Source organism: Manacus candei, unplaced genomic scaffold, assembly GCF_025592945.1.
Source record: "Manacus candei isolate 608988 ecotype Guabito, Panama unplaced genomic scaffold, ASM2559294v1 h1tg000050l, whole genome shotgun sequence".
Taxonomy (NCBI): domain Eukaryota; kingdom Metazoa; phylum Chordata; class Aves; order Passeriformes; family Pipridae; genus Manacus; species Manacus candei.
In genome coordinates this window covers 33,391,667-33,410,917 of record NW_026138098.1, presented here as the reverse complement: position 1 = coordinate 33,410,917, position 19,251 = coordinate 33,391,667, and the positions used below count along the sequence as shown (strand labels likewise).

Below are 19,251 nucleotides of genomic sequence, written 5' to 3'. Positions count from 1 at the left end.
GGCTGTGGCTCTGGGGCTGTGGAACTGGGGTGTGCGGGAAGCCGAGTCTGCCGTGCTCTGAGAGAGGAAAAACAACAGTCCCGAGCTCACAGAGCACTCGGGTTTGTGTTTCTTAGGAAACTTAAGACCTGTGGCCTTGCATCTGCTTTCACCATCTCCAAGGCAGGACGAATAGAGGCTTAAGGTGTGCCTGGCTAGTTTGCCTGGGCTGTTGTTTAAAAGGTTTAAAAGGCTTTTATTCTCCAGTCACTTTGTAGATAAGTATATTATGCAAATAAATGCAACTCCTTTTCAGTTGGACTGTTCTGGTTTGATATTTAAGCATAGATACTGAAACTCGAGGTACTCGGTGTGTCTTCCTTTTTTCAAACTTTTCTGAGTTTTCCAATTTGAATCTGAATGCTGGTTTCATTAGAATTTTATACTTTTATAGCCCTTCTTAATTGGATGTTTTCTGACCCTTTGCTGTCACATGCATTTAAAAACATTATGTATTTTCCATAATCGAAAATACTAATTAAAAATTTACTGGATTCAAGACAGACTCCTAGAAAATAAATGGCTATAAAGAAATAATTATGACAAGATTTTAAAATATGGACTTCTTTTCCGTCACTTGAAATACTTTTGCAAGGTCATTATTGTGTCTAATGTATCGAAATAGACTGGAAGGGGACTAGGGAATGACTTATTAAACAAATGCTTGTACTTTGCTTTTTTTCAGTGCATCTGTTTAATATAAATAATAAGGGCTAAGATGCTTTTCTATAGTAGTAATGCAAATTATGAGAAAAATAAGTTATCTCCTTTATTGAGATTATACAAATCACAGCTGTACCTGAACATGCTCTTCCATGCTTCCAGATGAATTTCATGTGACGTGTTGAGTACTTAAGAATGACAAAAAGCTGTGATAGCAAATGTTTCCTCATTCTCAGCATTTATCTTGTTATTGTTGTGAGTATTATTGAAAGTCAACATCTTCACTGAGGGGGAAGGGCAATGTGTGAAATGGAGGAGTAAGGGAACATACTGTACCCTGAGATTTGGCCTCGATGATCTCTGTGGGTCCCTTCCAACTCAGAATATTCTGTGACTCTGTGATTACAGTTTAGGGTTCCTCTACTGTTCAGATAACATTGGCAAAGACACAAGCCAGAACAAAATGCAGAACTTCATTCAGGCTTTTTCTTTGCTCATGGGCCAGATGGGAAAAGCATTTCCTCTGTAATGCCTTCCATTAGCTGGGATTATACCTTGACTTTATAGGGCATCTTTGTTTTTAAGATATAACTAGAAATTAACAGAAACCAGGAATCAAATGACAGTTTTAATAGACTTTAGAACAGAGTGTACAAGTATAAAACACTGGTTTTGTATTTCCAAAAGTTGCAGGAAGATAGCCAGTCATTTTAAACAGTCTTCTACAAAACATATGCCAGTAGATTACATAAAAGACACTATATACAATATAAAAGAGCAGAAAACAATCCTCACTGTAAAAATAATTTAAAACAAAGTATTTCAATTTAAAATATCTCCTAGAGCACAAACTAATACATTGTGACATGCAAGTGAAAACTAAACATATTGCATTCTTTAGTGTAGCCAAATAAGAGCTGTGTTAAATTTGGACAATGAGACAACATGCCAGCATTTCCCGATGAATACAGGAGGCTGTTCTTAAATATTTATTAACTGATGTATCTTATGTTCCAAGAACAGCTACTATACATCTTCCAAAATGTAATAAATATTAAAGCAAAGTATATGAATAATCTACATTTTAGAGTTCATTTGGGCCAATGTTGAAAAAGTGGTTTATAGAAAAATCCTGTTTCATTTACTGCACTGTGCAACTTTACAAAGTAGCTCTAAAGGCTTGGAAACAATCAGCACATGAACATTTGCAACACCCAGTTTTAAGGCAGCCTAGCACTTGAGACATCAGAATGGGAGAAGCTGCTTTGCTTTCCATATGCAAGGTGGAGCTACAGCAGCTGGGAAATGACTTTCCCAGCCTGAGACCTCAGACCAGCAGGTTGTTAATCCATGCTGAGCCACTTGGCAGCGTAAATGGAGGCTCTGGGTAGTTGAGGCAGTTTCTCCTGGTTTTGTTGCATCAAGTACAAAGGAAAAGCTTAATTTTTTGTGCCTTCTCACGTGCTGGTAGAAACGCTGTTCTGAACTCTGCTTCCACATTAGAGCCTTGGCAATTTATCAAATGCTATTTATAATGCAAGCTACCCTAGATGTGACTGCTGTACCCAGCGTGACAGACTCCTACTGGGGGGATCCTTTTTGTTTAAATGCCAGATTCTAATTGCTAAGGAGCCAGTGTCAACATCGCTTCGTGTCCCCAGGAAGTATTAATTCAGCAACCTAAGCATTTTCACAGCACTTCTTGATCAGTCTAAAAAACATTGGATTCCTCAAATACTCCCTGTCTTGTTTCCATTTCACTATCTGCTCGCATTTAAGTATGTCTCAAACATACAAAGTAACTGCAAAAGCAAAAAAAAAAATTAGCTGCCACAGTAGGTCTTAGAAAATGCCAGTGTTTAATGACAGACTAGGCGTGAATGAAAGGTTTAGCAGAAGCATAAGAAGGTTTTAAATAAACCAAAGTGTTACAAAGCAAGAGGTGTGAAAATACCATTCTTTGGTCTAAATTAGCTGTTCCCTTTATATTAGTTTAACATTCCAATGGCTTTTTCAAAACGGTTTAAAAATAATATAAGCTGAAATTTATTAAGCAAAAATATGTATTATATACATGGATGCCTGATTGGACAGATGAACTTAAAAGTGAACAGTGACAGTTGTTTAGATAATCCTGGTACCTTAAAAAAAAGATGAGTTAGTGTTGAGTGCGCAGTAATAGATTTTTATTGAAAAAGGTAAAAAACTAAGCATGAAAATCTGTTTTAGTTATTTATAAACACTACATCCTTATGGTTTTGTTGCTCTAAATTCAGACGTAAACATTCATTCTGACATGCCAAAGCTCCTAATGCTGGTGGAAAGTTCCTGTAACCAGTCAATGATCACTTTACAACGCGTTGCTTGGATGTTCAGTCCCTGCAGCTTCATTTGTATAGGCTGATCCATCGGCTGCCGATTCATCCTGCTCGGCTCCCTCTTCCCCAAAGCCAGGTTCCTCCTCCCTGTCGGGAGCATCCTCGTCCTCGATGCCGTTATAGAACTCCTCGATCTCGCTCTCGTCCTCCACATCCAAGCTCTGACTGCGACACGAGCCGCTCTCGCTGCTGCTCCCACAGGAGCTGGAAGATATGATGTCGTCCTCGGAATCGGAGTAAACCTCAGCACCGTGGAAAATGTAGCGGTTGGGTGCCAGGAACAGATACTGAGTACCTGAAACAGAATTCCAACACTCAACAAAAGGCTCAGGTAAATGATTCACACGGGATCTGGCAGACTTCTGCTTAGAAGGTATCTGCATATATGTGTTTTCATTTTCCACAGTGAAGCTTAACTGACAGATGGGATGACACAAGAAAAGCATTTATGTCAGTGTATCTGTGTTTATTACAAAGCACAAAACAAGTGCTTCACTGGAAAGCTCAGTGTTCCTTCTCCCCCATCCTTTTGACACCAAAGAGCATTTATACTTAATGTTTAGCAGCTTTTTTCATCAGAACAGGCACTGCAAGCAGGAATCATCCCACTGTAAGAGAGATGTCTAACACAGAGGAGATGATTCAGCTGCTGGAGGGCAGACATCCCTCCACTGACTGTGGAATGAACCTTGGGGCAGATAGCAAACTGTTACATGCTTAACGTTACCCCAGGTGACACCACTCCACCTCAAAATTATTACATTAACAAGTGTCAGTCAGTGTTTTTTCATGGGGAATATTCACAGCTAGATTTCCATTACCCATGACAGAATGGGAACCCCCTGCACAGAATATGTGACAAAGTTTGAAACCAGCCTTTGCTCTGGAACATTGCAATTTCATACCTAACCCCTCACATCAGTTAAGAGATTGGAGGGCTTTCCTGGAAAGCCTAAAGTTTCCTTCAAAATGTGCCTCACTCCAGCTGTGAGACTTGCTTTCAGCTGCTGTCATGGCTTCATCTGTCAGCTCTACTGCCATACCAAATCATGACCTGCTGTGAGTAGCTTCTGAACACCCAAGGATCAAACCAGTTTTTCTGAAAATGCGTTTCAAAGTGCTAGAAATGGATTTATTTTTTGATACTTACCTTCAGCCTCCTAAACTTTGATCTTTTAGGTAAGGATGTAATCACTGATTGTAAAACCTATTATGAAATACAAAAACCATTTCCTATCGGCTTCTCCAAAAGAAATAAATGGTACAATGAGAGTTATGTAGACACTTGTCTGAACAAAACTAACCACCCACTTACTCCCTCAAGAGTAACTTATTTATTGCTTTGAAGTAAGTCTAGCATAGACATCTCTTCCAAAAAAATGCAAAATACTGAAATGACTTAACACTTACCATCCAGCCTTTTGCTAATCTGTTCTTTTGCAGATCTGTTTACCCAGCACTTCTTCAATATTTCATTCTTTTCCTTATTTTCTCCGTTGTTAGATCCATTTTCCTTCATTGTTTCAGAGTTCATTTGCTCGCTAGCAGGATTTTCGGGGTTTTCTGACGACGTCTGTGTGTCCTGAAGCTTCTCCTCTGAGCAGGTCCCTTTAGTTTCGGAGGCAAGCTCACAGTTTTCTACCTTACATTCAGGTGGGTGTTCTGAAGACCCCACTGAAGTATCTGGTGGAGTTCCTGGTGAGCTGGAACCTTCGGAAATGTTCAGAGGGGTAGGCGGTAGCTCAGCCGAGAGCACTTCGAGCTCCTTGTGCGGTCGTGGAGGCTTTTCTGTTATTTCTGAAAGTTTTACCGAGTTGTAGCAAAGTTTTGTGTACTCACTACCCAGCCTTTGACATAATTCATTAATAATAACGTCACAGTCTCCGAGAAGCTCCACGTCGAAGTGTAGGTGAGGCAAAGGTTCCCTATTAATCAAGATCTGAGGCACTTCATGGGGGATGGAACCTGTGCACAGAAAAGAGAATTCAAAGGGAGTCACTCCAGTTTTACTTTCAGCAGAGATCTTAGAAAGCTTGATTCCTCAGGCTTCTCTTTACCTTCCCTTGAAACAGGACCAAAATAGCCAGATGAGGAAGAAGCCAAGCAAATCCCAAATTTAACAGCAGCAGTCTGAGGTCCAGTGCCCACTGTAGCCTGCTTAGACAATATTTTTCTTCCTGTTTTTTCCAGTTAATATTCCTCAATCATTGAGAAACACATGCACAGAAATAATGACTCTAGTAATGTTTGGTCAAGTGTTAAAGATTAAAATTAGTACCATAATCTCTTATAATTATGTTGATTTCGTGCATTTGCTTTATTACTTAAGTGAACATGAGGAATATACCAATGGTAAATTACACCCCCTTAATTAAGTCAAAATATTTCCAGGTTGTACAGGGTTGTTCAACCCATTTCTGACATTTAGGCTTCCCAAACCCACGAGGTTTGATGACCTAGCATGGACTCCTCACAGACCAAACTAATGAAATCCACTTCTAAGGCACAGAAAGAGCAGTGATTTGTATAGCAGAGGGAAACTTTCCAGTCCTTATGCAATTCCCATCAGCCTAAACACTGGGCTCTGCCTCTTGTACAGTGAAAAGGCTGTTCCTGCAAAGGCCATGGGTGAGTTACTGGTCCCAGTTAGCAGATGCTAAGCACATGTCCTTCTCAGGCTTACATGTGAAGAGAATTTCTTTAGTACCAGTAAGTCTTTCACTCAGTAGACAAATAAATCACCTGTAATGGTAATTTCTCAGCCTTCCTGAAAGGCATTTTCCTGTAACATATATTAGCAGAGATGTTTTTCCACATCACTTTAAAAGCTAAGGACGCAAGTGGTGACACGCTATACTATGCCCACTGTGTGCCACTTAATAGTGACTTTAAAATAAGCTACAACTCACATACCTAATGTGCCTGATCTGATTTTTTTGATACTCCATTTAGGTCTTTTGAGATGACTCCTTTCTAAATCTTTCAAGTAATTATGGAAGCATATTGCAAGCAGGGAGAGAAATTAATTGAGTCTTAGAACAAAGTCATTCAAGTTTCAGAAGAGTACTTTTTCAGATTATCATTTCATTACCTTGAGATCTACCTGGAGTATAGCAAAAGCACTTAGAATTTGCTGCTTTCTCTATTCTGCATTTCAGCTTTACATAGGCAAGCAGCTTTCATCTTACTTGATGCTTAATCAAGTTCCCTCACTGAATCAAGCCGAATGTGTTCCTTAGCTTCTCAGCTCCTAACTGAGAATTTCACTTTTGATTCAAATTTTTGGAAGAAAATACTACCAGAGATAGTCACTTACTTGGAATCAATGCTACTGGTCTTACTTTCAGCGAAGACCCGATGACAATGAGGAGATCAACTTCATTTTTGTCGTACTTCATGGCCCGGTGGAACTGCTCGGGTAAGTTCTCCCCGAAGAACACGATATCGGGCTTCATGATGGCGAGGGGTTCGTCGGGGGGGCACCTGGGGCATCGGGGCACAACCTGCACCACAACACCACCTGTTACTGCAGGACGAGGCTGTGCCTTGGAAAATGTCAGGTTTAGGCATTTCACAGAGACTTGGCAAAAGACAGGGAAGTTTCAGTGATATTTCCTCATCCCGTTTTTCTGTGGATGTACAGACAAGTACATTCCTTACTCTAGCCTGCAGCAACTGCAGAGGGAAACAAAGCTACAGCAGGAATAAAGAGGGAGAAACCAGGCAGATCTACAGCACAGGTCTTATCTGACAATTAAGCCGAAGTCCAGAAGTCATGCTCAGCACCAACAGGCAATCCCCTCCCATTTGATAGGAATGTATTTTCCTTGGTTTAATCAGAGCAAAAACTTAGGTTTCCCTGTCACTTTCCATTCAAAACAAAGCCCTTCCTTCTCAGTCTATTGTAGAGTTTTATCTCTAGTTTCTCCTCCAAAGGGGCATGAGTGTTATACACACAAAGCAACAGGGCACTGTGGCAGGCAGCTGGCTAAAAGCAGACAGGACAAGAAGAGGACAGGCAGCTGGCTAAAAGCAGACAGGATGAGAACAGGACAGAACTTTTCTTTGGTCTCCATTTAAAACTTTTCCAATTCCTCCAAAAACAGAGCAGAATCCTCATTTGCTGACAGAAGTGGATGAGAGTTATGTTTGTGGAGAATAGACTCCCTTTCCTCCTGAAAGCAGAGGGTTTTCTGATCTTTGGGACCTCTTTCAACTCTTTCTTATCTTAAGACTTTTTCAGAGAGAAGAGAAGCAAGAAGGTGAGTGATAGATCTGCTACAGACAATACTTCAATTACTACTCAGCAATTTCCCTTTTAATAGCTCAAGTCTTCTCAGCCATAGTGTTAAAATATGATGCTCCAGAATAAATCTAAGGAGCTAAATATAGCTGCAATCCTATAGCAATCACCACAACCTATAAATTAGAGCTATAAAGGTGTAAAGAGATGTATATTACCCACTGTAATAGGAAAATATCTGATAACTGACATTTAATTGCACAAGAAGTCCCTCTTGTACAGAGAACAGCTGCAGAAAAAAATAATATAGAATGTAGAAAGTTTAAATCAAAGAATTAGTTCTATGGATGCCTGCAGTGGGACAGAAGACAATACTCTCCAAATGAGAAAACATCACAAGTAGAAGGCCTTTCTCTAGTGTCAAAGGACCTTTCCCAAAATTTAAGTCTTTGAATAAAGAAACCTTGTGGGAGGGATGCCTAAGAAGCAATATGGCACAAGAGCTAGAGGAAACCTTCACCCTGTACCCAAGCTAAATAGCATCCAGTAACCCCACACTTAAGGGAAACCAACTAAAGAATTCCCCAAAAAGGAGCAGATGGCTAGAATGAATATTGAACTTTTTCCTCAGATCTTTACATATTAGGAAAAAAGCTTATACAAACAGCTTATACTTTTCTTAAGCTTTCCCCCTGCTATCTCTTTTGTTGATGTCAGTGATGCCTTTGCACTTTCGGAAGGTTACGGAGGGTAAATAATTTGCTCTGTGTTAGGAGGAAGATAAAATGAAGACCTCTGACTTCTGATTTAAAAAGACCAAGTAATACTAACTTTGTTTCCATCATTTCTCACAGCAAGTCCAGTGACTTGAGACTTAGTGGATCTCTGTCCCTATTGAAATCATCCGAGTCGCTGTAATGACCCCTAAATGCATTTCAACACTACTCTACTCACCAGCTTTTCTCTGCTAATCCTCAAGAGGTCATCAGTAAAGGGGGAGATTTATTCCAAGAGCTGAAATTGATACCAAGAAGTTAAAGCTACAAAACTGGCCATTCAGTTGCCTCTAATAGGGTCCTCTTTTCATGCAGAAGCAGCTCCCCCAAACCCCCACCATCTCTGCTGATGCATTTCTCTAACTGAAGAGAAATGGAGTTTCTCACTGTTGATGTTACCCATATATCAAAAGTGAGATTAATAAAGATTACACTGGCTTAAGAATAGCCAAAAACTGGTGTGTGCTTTCCACTTCTTGGGCCCTTTCCTCCTAAATCTGAGACCCTTTTACCAGTTCTTGAAGCTGCCAAAAATAGCCAAAAGTAAAAGTGATATTTTTGGAAGTGACTGACAGTTGTTTTCCTTGGATGTTCTGCTGCTGTTTCTCATCCAGAAGGATGAGAGGGAATCATTCTACAGCACTGTATCTCCAAAGGGGCAAATGAAAGAAGAGCAGCATTTGTCTAAACAGATGATCTCAAACAATTCTCCTGGCAGAAAGATGTTGGCCAGACTCACTTCCTTGTGAAGCAGTTATGGCCATCAGGGGATGGACCAGAGCAAAGGACAAGTATTTCTAGGGAAAACTAAGGACCTAGGGCCATATATAGCTGAACTTCCAAGTTGTGGAGGACAGCAGAGACTAGAACCTGGACTATCCATTGGGAGCCAGGAGCCAAAACCGTTTTTGTCAAGGAGGATTTGTTAGAGAACAGAGCTGTTGAAATGAGCAGTGTTTTGTTTCCTAAGTACAGAAAAGGCTTCCTTTGATACATCAGGAACCAAATTCTGCATTTTAGAGAGGCAACAGACAAAGATGCTGCATAGCACTTTGAGAAATGCGGGCTATGGAATAAAGATAATGATGGTAAATGGAATTTTTTTTCAGGCATAAAGGAGGAAAGACATGTTTTCTTTCAATTGCTCTATTTCTTATTTTGTGAAATTGTATTTAGCAATACCCATATTTATTTGCATTATGAAAATAGTTCAGTATCACAGCCAGGGCCTGCCCTGGGAAGATGTACCTGGCAACAGTACTGCAAGATTAGGGCTGAGAGACTGAGTGTAAGAAGCTCCTTGAGGCTCATCTTGCGAGAGAGAACCCTCTTTGGGCCCATCAGGCAGAAGAATTGCTACAGGCTGCTCCTCTCCACTGCCTGGCACTGCCATTCCTGACCCCTGGCACAAGTTTGGTTCAGCAGAGGAACACCCAATGGTTCAAGTGGTGCTTGGAAAAGTAGACTAACAATCCAAACAGAAAATTACAACATGCTTAAGAGGAAGAAAACCTAAACTCCAGCCAGCTGGCTTTGAAGGCAAAGCCTTTTTTTCTGTAAGATAAAAAGTTCTCAAAAATAATATTCTTAATAACAAAGAAAACTATATTTCACATCCAATATTTCAGTGTTAAAAGGCTTCAGGCTTATGAGATTCACCTTTCTCAAAGCTTTAACTCAAACAACTCTTCTGAAATGCTTTCATTGAGCTCCATTTTAAATGTAATACCTGAAGGATTTACATCCCTTCCACGTTTCTCATCTAAAGTTGCAAATGTGGACTCTAGAGCATTTATCAAAAACATACAAGCCTGCAGGAAGAGTCCCCTTTCATTTGTATAAACAAGATCTTTTTGATCACAGAACCATCACCTCTTTCCTTCAAAAGAAGAGGAAGGAAGGCAAAGAGGGTCTTGCCAAGTCAAAGGTTCATCTGCTCTGACAGAACAGAACCAGCTCCTGCATGGCTCCAGGGCACTTCACACCCACACAGGGGGAGTTCGGACTATGGAACAGTCCAGGAGTCCCAGAAAGCAACATCCAGCACCTCATTTCATCCTTGCTCAGCACCTGCTCTGTGCTTAGCAATCTCTCCATGCATCAGCTGCTGTTTAAACACATTTTTAACCCAGGTAAATGCTCAAAGAGCAGCCAATGTTATAAAAGGCTAAGATTGCTTTCTCTGTGTGACTGTGAGTTCAGGTTAACACAAAACAAATATAAATCCAAGTTTCTACTACTTACCATTTAGCCTCTGCTTTTCTCAGAGGTGCCATTAAAAACAGACTCTTAAGGTTTGTTCTGATTTTTGCAGTACAGTATTTTAGCGTACTTTTAAATACCAGAGGAAATGCTAAAATTCTCTGAATATGCAAAGATATGGAGCCTTCTAGAAGCAGATCTTTTAAGCAATCCCAGTGTGATATTTTGGGGTTTGGTGTTTTGAGAGAAAAGTAAGTTTTACTTACTTATTAGAAAGATGCAGTGAGTTAGAGTGAATTTTTTACCTGATTAAAAATATCTCCTCGAACAACTTCACAATCAACTTTGTATTTACAGATCAGGCAGGAAGCTGTTGCAAAGGAACCTGAAGGAAAAAACCAGTATGGTAGAATCAGGGTTTTCAGTCATTCGGATTTGGTCTTTTTGCCCAGGCTGTTTTGACACAAAGGCTGTTATATTGCAGTGCTACAGAAATCTAGCATTAAAAAAAGGAATGTAAAATTATGGAGATACTTGTAACACTAAAATTTGTTCTTCTAGATGTTAGCCAGCAGAAATCTTGTTTTAAGAGTAGCTTAAAGTAATAATTCAGACCTTTATACAGCATGTTAGGGACATGCTTGTCAGGCTAGCAGACCTAACCCTCTCTGAGGCATCTGTTGCTACCCACTTGTGAATTACTTTTCACATCAGAAGGACTTGACCAACAAGTTTGCTGCCCCATGCACAAGCCATGCATAGCCAGCAGGCCATGGCCTCCAAATGCTCAGCTACAGCAGTGGCAAGGAATACAGTCTAATTCCAGATGTATTGGTTGAATGCAAGAGCCATTTTAAATTCAGAAAATGCATCTCAGACACCAATTTTCATAGCAGAAACTTTACTGTACGTCTGCAGTGAGAAATGGGTCCAAAGGTTCACGTGTGAAGTCCCCAAATCACTGCAAGGTTCCTTTTTAACTACTCACGATTAACTTGCCATTGCCACAGGCAGAGAAAAAAGGCAGAATAAATACAGCAGTATTAAGTGTATTAAGCCTTACATAAGTGTTTCAGTTTCTCTGAAACACTTAGTCAAAGATCATTTGGTAAAGAGCAGCAACTGTATGTCTGATAAAGCTTGATGTGCTCGAAACAACCTTTACTAATTTCCAAAGGCCTCAAAATCTCAAAGTGCATAGCATGTTTTTAAAGAATCTATTTAATTTAAAGTCACCTTACAGAGGACATACACTAAAGATGGTCTGCAATCTCATCACTGCAGGGTGCAACCAGAAAAATGAGGAGCTTGAGCAGTGATGTGCCTTACAAACAGGACAACACTGTTTTTAGATAATTCATCTGCCAGAAGTTTACTAAATGATCCAAACATGCCCTTTAACAACTTATTTTCTGCATCCTTTCCTTAAAAATGAATCTTTGGACTTTCAGCCTGACATATGCAAGTCCTTGGAAATGGAAAGCCTATTGAGCAACTGAAGCGACTCCACTTCATTTGGCATCATAGTTACAGTGTGGGTGACACTGAAACAAGATGATCTTCAGTTCACCTGAACTGGTGATTAATTCACAGTGTTTTATACCTGAGGTGAAGTCACTGAAGTGTCAGGATATTTCAAGATTTCAGTGGAATGTAACCTAAATAAAGAGTCAGGTAACAGCCAGACTCCCATTTCATTGACAGGCAGTGAGAGGGACCTGTGACAAGACTGATTTCCACGCTATGTTCTTATACAGATCAAGAAGCACCAAATGCAGTTTAGAAGTTATGGGGTCTAAGCTTGTGCAAACAGAATGTGGATCTTCACTGATACACAGAGACCACTGTTTACCAAGCTCAACTTCTGAAAGAAGTATTCCCATTTGAAACGCTTCTGATTTAAATACTTCAGCTACCCAAAAAGAAATTTCAACATTTTAAAAGCAGAATGTTTGTTGGCAAGAGACAGGAATTCAAGGGAAAAAAAGTTAAATTCCAACAGCAGTTACCTTGTCCCATGCACCAGTCAGAACCATTCCTACATGTACAATAAGTGAAACTAAACCCACTAACCATGACACTGTATTATCCTTTGGATTCCTGCAACCTGTTCCAGTGTGTCTATGTTCTGAGTATAGTTGCGAAGTAGTTTTCCTTCTTTATCCATCAAAGCTATGAACTTGTGACAGAGAGACGGCTGGAATTGTCCCGGATAGATTTCCTAGGGAATTCAGAAGCACGTTAGAGAAGTGCAGAGAGATACACGGTGTCTTTATTTTAACGGCAGCATTTCACACTGAGCTAAACCTGCCACCACTGATCACGTCAGCAGTTCATGCTGTCACTCCCTGGGCACCTTCCCATTGCTCTGGATCCAACCCCTCTTTCCACAGCTCAGCTCCTGATCACATCGAGATGAACTGCTCCTTGCAAGTTGGTATTTTGTTCTTTACACAGCATAAAAGCAACGTTTAGATCTCTTTCTGGTTTTGATAATTCTGGAATAGGAAAGCTTTGTTTTCCTTTTGAAATGTCAAGTAACATCAATGTTTGTAAACAGAAACACATATTCTGATGGACAGGAGAAGGAGGATTTAAAAAGTTTAAAAAAGAAATTATCAGCTTAATTGGATTTGGGCTTTTCTGGCAAAACCTATGTATAGACAGGCTTCAAGTATGTTGATATTTTTGCTTGCTATGGCATTTTTTTGTTTTGTGGTCTTTGGGGGGGCTTTTTCGTGGTTCTAGGTGTGTGTGTGTGCTTTTTAATATTAAAAAATGAAGGAACTGATTATATTAATGAGCATCAAAATATGGTTATCTGGATAGGAAGCCTGCAGAGAATGCATTGGGTTTTCTTTTTCAATCTTTGTAATGTAACAGAGCAGTAGTAAAAATTGTGAGCAAAGGGAAGGACGAGTGAGCACAACTAGTGGTGACTGATTTTCACAAGTCCTTACTGGTCCTGTAGAAATTCTTGTATTTTGGGTTTGATTTTGTTTTGTTCCAAGGAAATTGCAGACTTTATGCAATGGGGCTTTTTTGTTTCACATATGACTACAGCTTCTACAATTCCTTCTTGTCTAGGAGATGTACTTACTGCTTTTGAAAGTGTTTAATATCACTAATATCTTTTCAACTATCTAGAATGGCTGTGTGTATCATGAACTTCCAACAGGAACAGTAAAAATAAGCTTAAAGAATAATAAAAAAAAGAGAATGTTGCTAAATACTTCTAGTTTTATATCTGCTTTATGCATTTTAATCTTGTTATCCGTCTTTGCTGGCCAAGAACTGTTGGAAAACCATACCTTTGCGAACTTAAAGAAGGGTCTGGGATCCTTTCTGAAGTATTCTATATCAAACATTGCCTGAGGATCTGGAAGGTCTGGGAAGTCTACGGCAAGGCGTGCATAGATGCCATCTCTGGATCTAAAGTCAGGTATTCCACAAGACACAGACACCTGAAACACAGTTTTGCAATCTGAAGTAAGTGAAACTACATATAGGGCTATAAAGAGCTGCTGTGATAGAAACTCTGGGAACCCACACTTCTGTATGCTCAGAGACATTAAGAACAAAACCACTCTGGGTTCTCTGTATTTATTTTTCTTTCCTTTTTTTTCTTTTTTTTTTTTGGAGAGTGGGGGGACAGTATAACAATTCCCAAACCAGAAGCAGGAGAAGCAGCACAGAAACAAAGTTTGTTTACCACTTGCGTTTACCACTAGAAGTTTTGTAAAATGTGAACAAAAGTTTTGAATATTGTTGCATTAAATTTCTTTAGTAAGCATTCACTCATCTGCCAGCTCAGGCTTAGACAAGATGGTTGATATTTTTTATTTTTTTTTCGTGCTAACACAGTAACACAATAGATTCTTACTTTTGAAGGATAAACCTCTTTTGATAAAAATTGTTTATTAATAAATATTGTTTATCAAAGCATTGTAGTAGTCAATAAGGACTAATATTATTGTCTCAGACTACCTCAAAATACCATGGGAAGAGGAGGAGAAACAGGTGTATGAAAGTACAGAGAGCAAGACAGCAAGACTGGGTAACAAGAACAGCAGTGCTCTTTGAAAAACTGATCTGAATTGTGTCATACCATGTGTGTGTGAACAACAGAAGCAAAAAATGATCTGGTACACAGGTAAGAGCTGCAAATGTGCAATAGTTCAGAAGCATTCTTTAGTAAAACAGTGAGAAACCTTGTTCCCATCATAGAGCAGCACATACTAAAAGTAACAGTCTACTGAAATCTGATCAAACTCTCCTTATGATCCTCCCCCTGCCAACTCTTTTAAATTTTCAAGTCCTGTTCTTCTATTCCCTCGAGTTCCACCTGGTATTTTAAGAGATCCACTGAGATTTTATTTAAAAAATCATTACCTTTGTTTGAAATGAAAAAATGACTAGATAGAAAATGTTCTGGACAGGTTCTTATTCCATAACTATTTTGCATGAAAGCAACTGTTTAAGAGTTTAAATGTCCAGTAATTTTTTGTTAGGAGAAATGGTGTAATTCCCAGCTTGAGCTCCAGTCCTTCCCATGGCCAGCTGTGCCTCCTCTTCCCCCCCAGCACAGGGATACAGTCCCATCATCTGCATGCTGCAGGGAAGTATTTAACCCACACTGCCATTGCAGGAATACATACCCCAGCTCCAGTCAAGACCATTATCTTTTTGCACTCCTGTAGAAGTTTCACAGCATCATCAATGGTATTAATATCTTTCCTTTTTTTCCTTTTTGGTGGCTCTGAAAGGATGTTTATCACAATTTGCCACAGAGTCATATCATCCAGTTCAGGCGGGGGGATCGTTTCTGGCAGCAGGTCCTTCAGAATCGTCCGTGGGTCTGTACCCAACATGAGGTGCTGCTGAACAAAAGTGTAGGGACCTAAAAAATTTAAAAAAATAAAATTTAAAACTGATTCAAGTAACTCAGAAGATTATGGTCATTGTTACATTTATTAATGCTTGCTACTACAAGCATCTCCATTTTATGACTTCATCTGTATTTTCCCAACATTTGGTGTTTACAGGAATAAGTTGAAGAGACGAGAAACATAGATATAACCTTCCAGTGGTACCATAAACCATCACTTTAATAGGCAAATAGGACCCAGCAATCCATGGAATTTGTTTTTCTTTTGATCATCTAACAGTAATTATTTCAGACATGACCTCCTAACACCATCAAATCAATCCTTCCAGAAACACTCAAGATTAGGGCTGTAGAAGGAAAATAGGTACATCTTAAAAGCCTAAACTGACAGGACTCAAATAGCTATCACTAAGGCAAGTTACATATAAAGAAAACAAATGTTATACAATATTTACCCAAAAGGTACCAACAGTGATCCCATAAGGAGGGATCAGCAAAGGCAACACATGGGCAGCTTTTAAGTGGAATATTGTATTCTCACAATGTGTTTCCTTGCAGCTATTCTTGTCAATACTGGCAGAACCAATGCTGTGGGTATTATCACACCTCTAAGTTCCAACCCCACTGCCCCCTGGAAACCACTGTTCCTCACAGATCTGGCCCCTGTGCAAGGCAGGAACTTTGTACAGAGTTCCCAGTGGCCACATTTCTCTATTGCTAATGTGCAAAATATATGCAGGCTAATAATTCCCAAACTGATGTCACAGTCAATCTGCAGGGCTCACTCTCCTAAAATCACAGAGGAATCTTCTTGTTCCTTAAAGAATACTAAATAAATAGGGTAGGAGTATGCCATAAATCAGTTCAATTTAGTGAGTCTGTGTATGCTTTTAATAGGGATCATGGTGGGATTTCTACTCAAGGTAAAAAAACAAGGCATTGACAATTTTAATCAAAATACAGCACGTTTCAACAGGTTCATTTTTAAACTCCTTAAATAGCATACAGATACAGTAAACAACACTAAGCTGCTCAGAAGCGCTAATTGCCAATTTTTTTTGCAACAGATAAAATTGTTTGCATTCTGGGGAGAATTAAGTAACTGTTCAGAGGCAGAGAGCATCTAAGAACATCATACAGGCATCTACCTATACGTGGTCTTGGGGTCCAGTCACTAGAACTTGCGTGTGAGGCTCTGTCGTCTTCGTCGCTGTCGCAGGAGTGAAAGCCGTTGGCTATGATTTCATCGCTGAGGAGGAAGTTATCTGCAAGACAGCACAGCCAGGAGGGTTACACCCCACCAAAGGGCACAGGTATATCACTAAATACAGCACAGGAATTCGAACTGGATGCCCTTAAATGTGGTTGCAATGAGCACTGTCGCTGCTCAGGCACTGAAAATGCTTTTCAAGCCACAGCAGGATTTGCCGTCTTAACGCTGGGCTAAGGTGGGCTGGGTGCTGACCTTGGTGAAACTTCATTCTGTAAAGTGTTGGGCATTATGGATATTGCATCTTAGAAAAAATCCAAATGTTTCAAAAGTATAATTAAAAATCCTTTTCTCTTACAATTCTCACTGCATTCAGGTCATTGAAAAACTGGGTATAGACTGATCTTTGACTAGGTTTTAAGAGCATTTTAACAGCATTTTGAAAGAAACCCACAAATACACATTTGATGCAATCAAGTTACATAATTTTGTGAGGGTGTTACTTTGCAGCTGAGCTGCAGGTGACCACATATCCACTTTATTTCAGTTATGATACAAAATGTGCTCCCTTGGACCACCTTCATTAATTTTATCTTATCCATTTGCCCCTGCAGCTGGGTTTGGCTAAGAGTGCCAGTCAGCTCAGCTCAGCCTATGGCCTTAAGCCAGAGTAACTCAATCTAACTCCATCCTGGATCTCCATGGAGTCCAAAGGAGAACGAGACACTTGTCTTGCAGCATGTGCTACTGAGCCCACATCGGAGAGGAAATCTGAATTCTAACCTGAGCAGCTTACTAGAATTTAGATTACTAAACCTTTTTATTATTTCCTTTATTAGAAATAGCCACAGCACCTGTAGCTTAGTTTTTTGAAAATCTAAGATATGAACAAAGAACAACAAATTTCAGTCATGCTCTTCCAAGCAAAGCATCACTATAACAGTTTTCAGTCTCTTATCTAAGAACCCCCCACACTAGCTGTTACTTCATGTGATTCTTAAATAAAGAACACCACAAAACACCAACATCTTTTTATTCAGAGGTCATGTTGTCCTTTCCTTCTTGGCATAAATACTTTATTCTGATTAGAACAGAAAGAGGTCGAGGACATAAATTTGCTATGTGTTCTTGCTGTCTTATTCTTCTGAGGCCACAGGTGCTCTTGGACATTACTGTATTATTAATCTACATAATTTACAGCATTTCACTTCCACCTCCTTATGCATGATGTCAGTGAACACGTTAAGCATTATGGAAAAGGAAAACGTGGATTAGTACACATCAATAACTGTGAGGTGCAAGTTTAACTAAAATGACCTTTATGGTTTCTGTATAAAGAATCAAAGCTACATTGTGAAAGACTTGTCACATACAGGCCACAGTATCTGGGATTTAAGAAACAGTGACAGATACAAGCAGGCTAACATAAGTTTAACTTGTAACAATCCCTGTGTATTAATTTGATTCCTCAAAGGGCGAGAGGGAATAATGCTGGCCAGAACTAAGCCGGTCACAGCAAAGCACGCCTGAGAATCAGAGGGACCTGAGCAAAAAGGCTTCACATAAGGCACGGGTAAGAGATCATCAGCTTTGGTCTGCGCTGTTCCAATGGAGTTTTTAAATACTGAGGCTGTTCCTCATTTATCCTATAGGTCCATTCCTCTTGCAAAGGCAGAAGTTTTTCTGTAGAGTTTTACTATCGAGTTAAAGGAAAAATATCTTTAACTGCATTCCAGGATAAAATGTAAAGACTTTACTGGCAGAATGCAGTGTCTGATACCTTTTAATAAGTCTTTCCAAAGCACTGCTAAAAAAAAAAAAGCCAAGATGAACATCAACAACAAAACCCAATCTGTTTGCAATGTGAGGTGCTTTCACACTGATGCTCCCCACCAGTACGCTTAAAAACGTTATCTGAAAGAAAACTTTTTAGAAAGATTATAGTTTAGTTTCGTGTCACAGTCACTGAAATCTTAACCAAGAGTGTCACTCAAAGTTATTTAAAGAGCCGGTCAAGACTGCTGCTCCTGTGCTTTCTGTGCGAGTTTCCAAGGAACAGAAATAGAATTATTATCACGGCAGAGATTACGAAAAGGAAGCCGGGCTTATGGTTTTTCGTTTTTAATGATTCGTTGCCAGCGACACAGCAAAACAAATGTTTTCAGGAATGGGAGCGGAGCCGCTCTGCCTCTGCGGAGCCCGGCACAGGGAGCAGCAGGCGCTGACAGCGACAGATCGGAGCTGACAGGGATGAAGGGGTAGGGAAGCGATGGATGCAGCAGCTCGCCGGGCTCGGGCGATGATGACCCCAACGCCGTGCGACACCCGGGCGGGCGCTGGGCGGGGGAAGGGACCCGCGGAGGAGGGAGAGGAGGAGGGAGGGGTCGGTCCTCACCGGGATGCGGGGCCGGCGCCGCGGCCGCCCCGTTCGAACACTGCGCCCGCCCGCAGCCCGGGGCCGCCTCCGCCGCGTCTTCGCCGGGCGCCGCCTCCGCGCCCTCCCCCCGTTCCCGCCGCGGAGGCGGCTCCGCTCGGGGCAGGCCCCGCGGGCAGGCCCCGCTGTCCGCGCCGCTCGGCGCCGCCGCCGCCCCGCCGCCGTCCTCCTGCTCCGCCCGGCCGCCATCGGCCGCCGCGGCCGCCGCCTCGCCCGGCGGCTCGGCCGGCACGGCGGCGGGCGCGAGCGGTATCTCGGCGGCGCGGTCGGGGCGCGGGGCGGTCGGGGCGGTGCCCGACCCGCGGCGGTGCCGCTTGGCCGCGGGCTCGGCGCTGTCGCTGCCGGCGGGGCCGGCGGGGCCGGGGCCGCGCGGGCGGAGCGGCGCAGCGTCCCCGTCCGCCATCTTGGCGCCGCCGCA

General features: G+C 41.1%; 1 protein-coding gene and 1 long non-coding RNA gene across 2 annotated transcripts; one reads left to right on the top strand and one right to left on the bottom strand.

Annotated features, from left to right (window-relative positions):
- Positions 1-1,317: 1,317 nt before the first annotated feature.
- On the bottom strand, positions 1,318-19,251 carry SIRT1 (sirtuin 1). Its single transcript, XM_051800305.1, has 9 exons — positions 18,795-19,251; positions 16,338-16,454; positions 14,960-15,201; positions 13,613-13,765; positions 12,375-12,522; positions 10,607-10,686; positions 6,397-6,583; positions 4,491-5,045; positions 1,318-3,375 (listed from the first exon to the last, which is right to left on the bottom strand). The coding sequence occupies exons 1-9, from the start codon at positions 19,234-19,236 to the stop codon at positions 3,053-3,055; spliced, it is 2,247 nt and encodes a 748-aa protein (XP_051656265.1). The 5' UTR covers positions 19,237-19,251; the 3' UTR covers positions 1,318-3,052.
- On the top strand, positions 6,388-16,380 carry LOC127476890 (uncharacterized). Its single transcript, XR_007906764.1, has 4 exons — positions 6,388-6,498; positions 7,187-7,342; positions 13,594-14,454; positions 16,257-16,380. It is a non-coding gene; the product is annotated as an uncharacterized LOC127476890 (long non-coding RNA).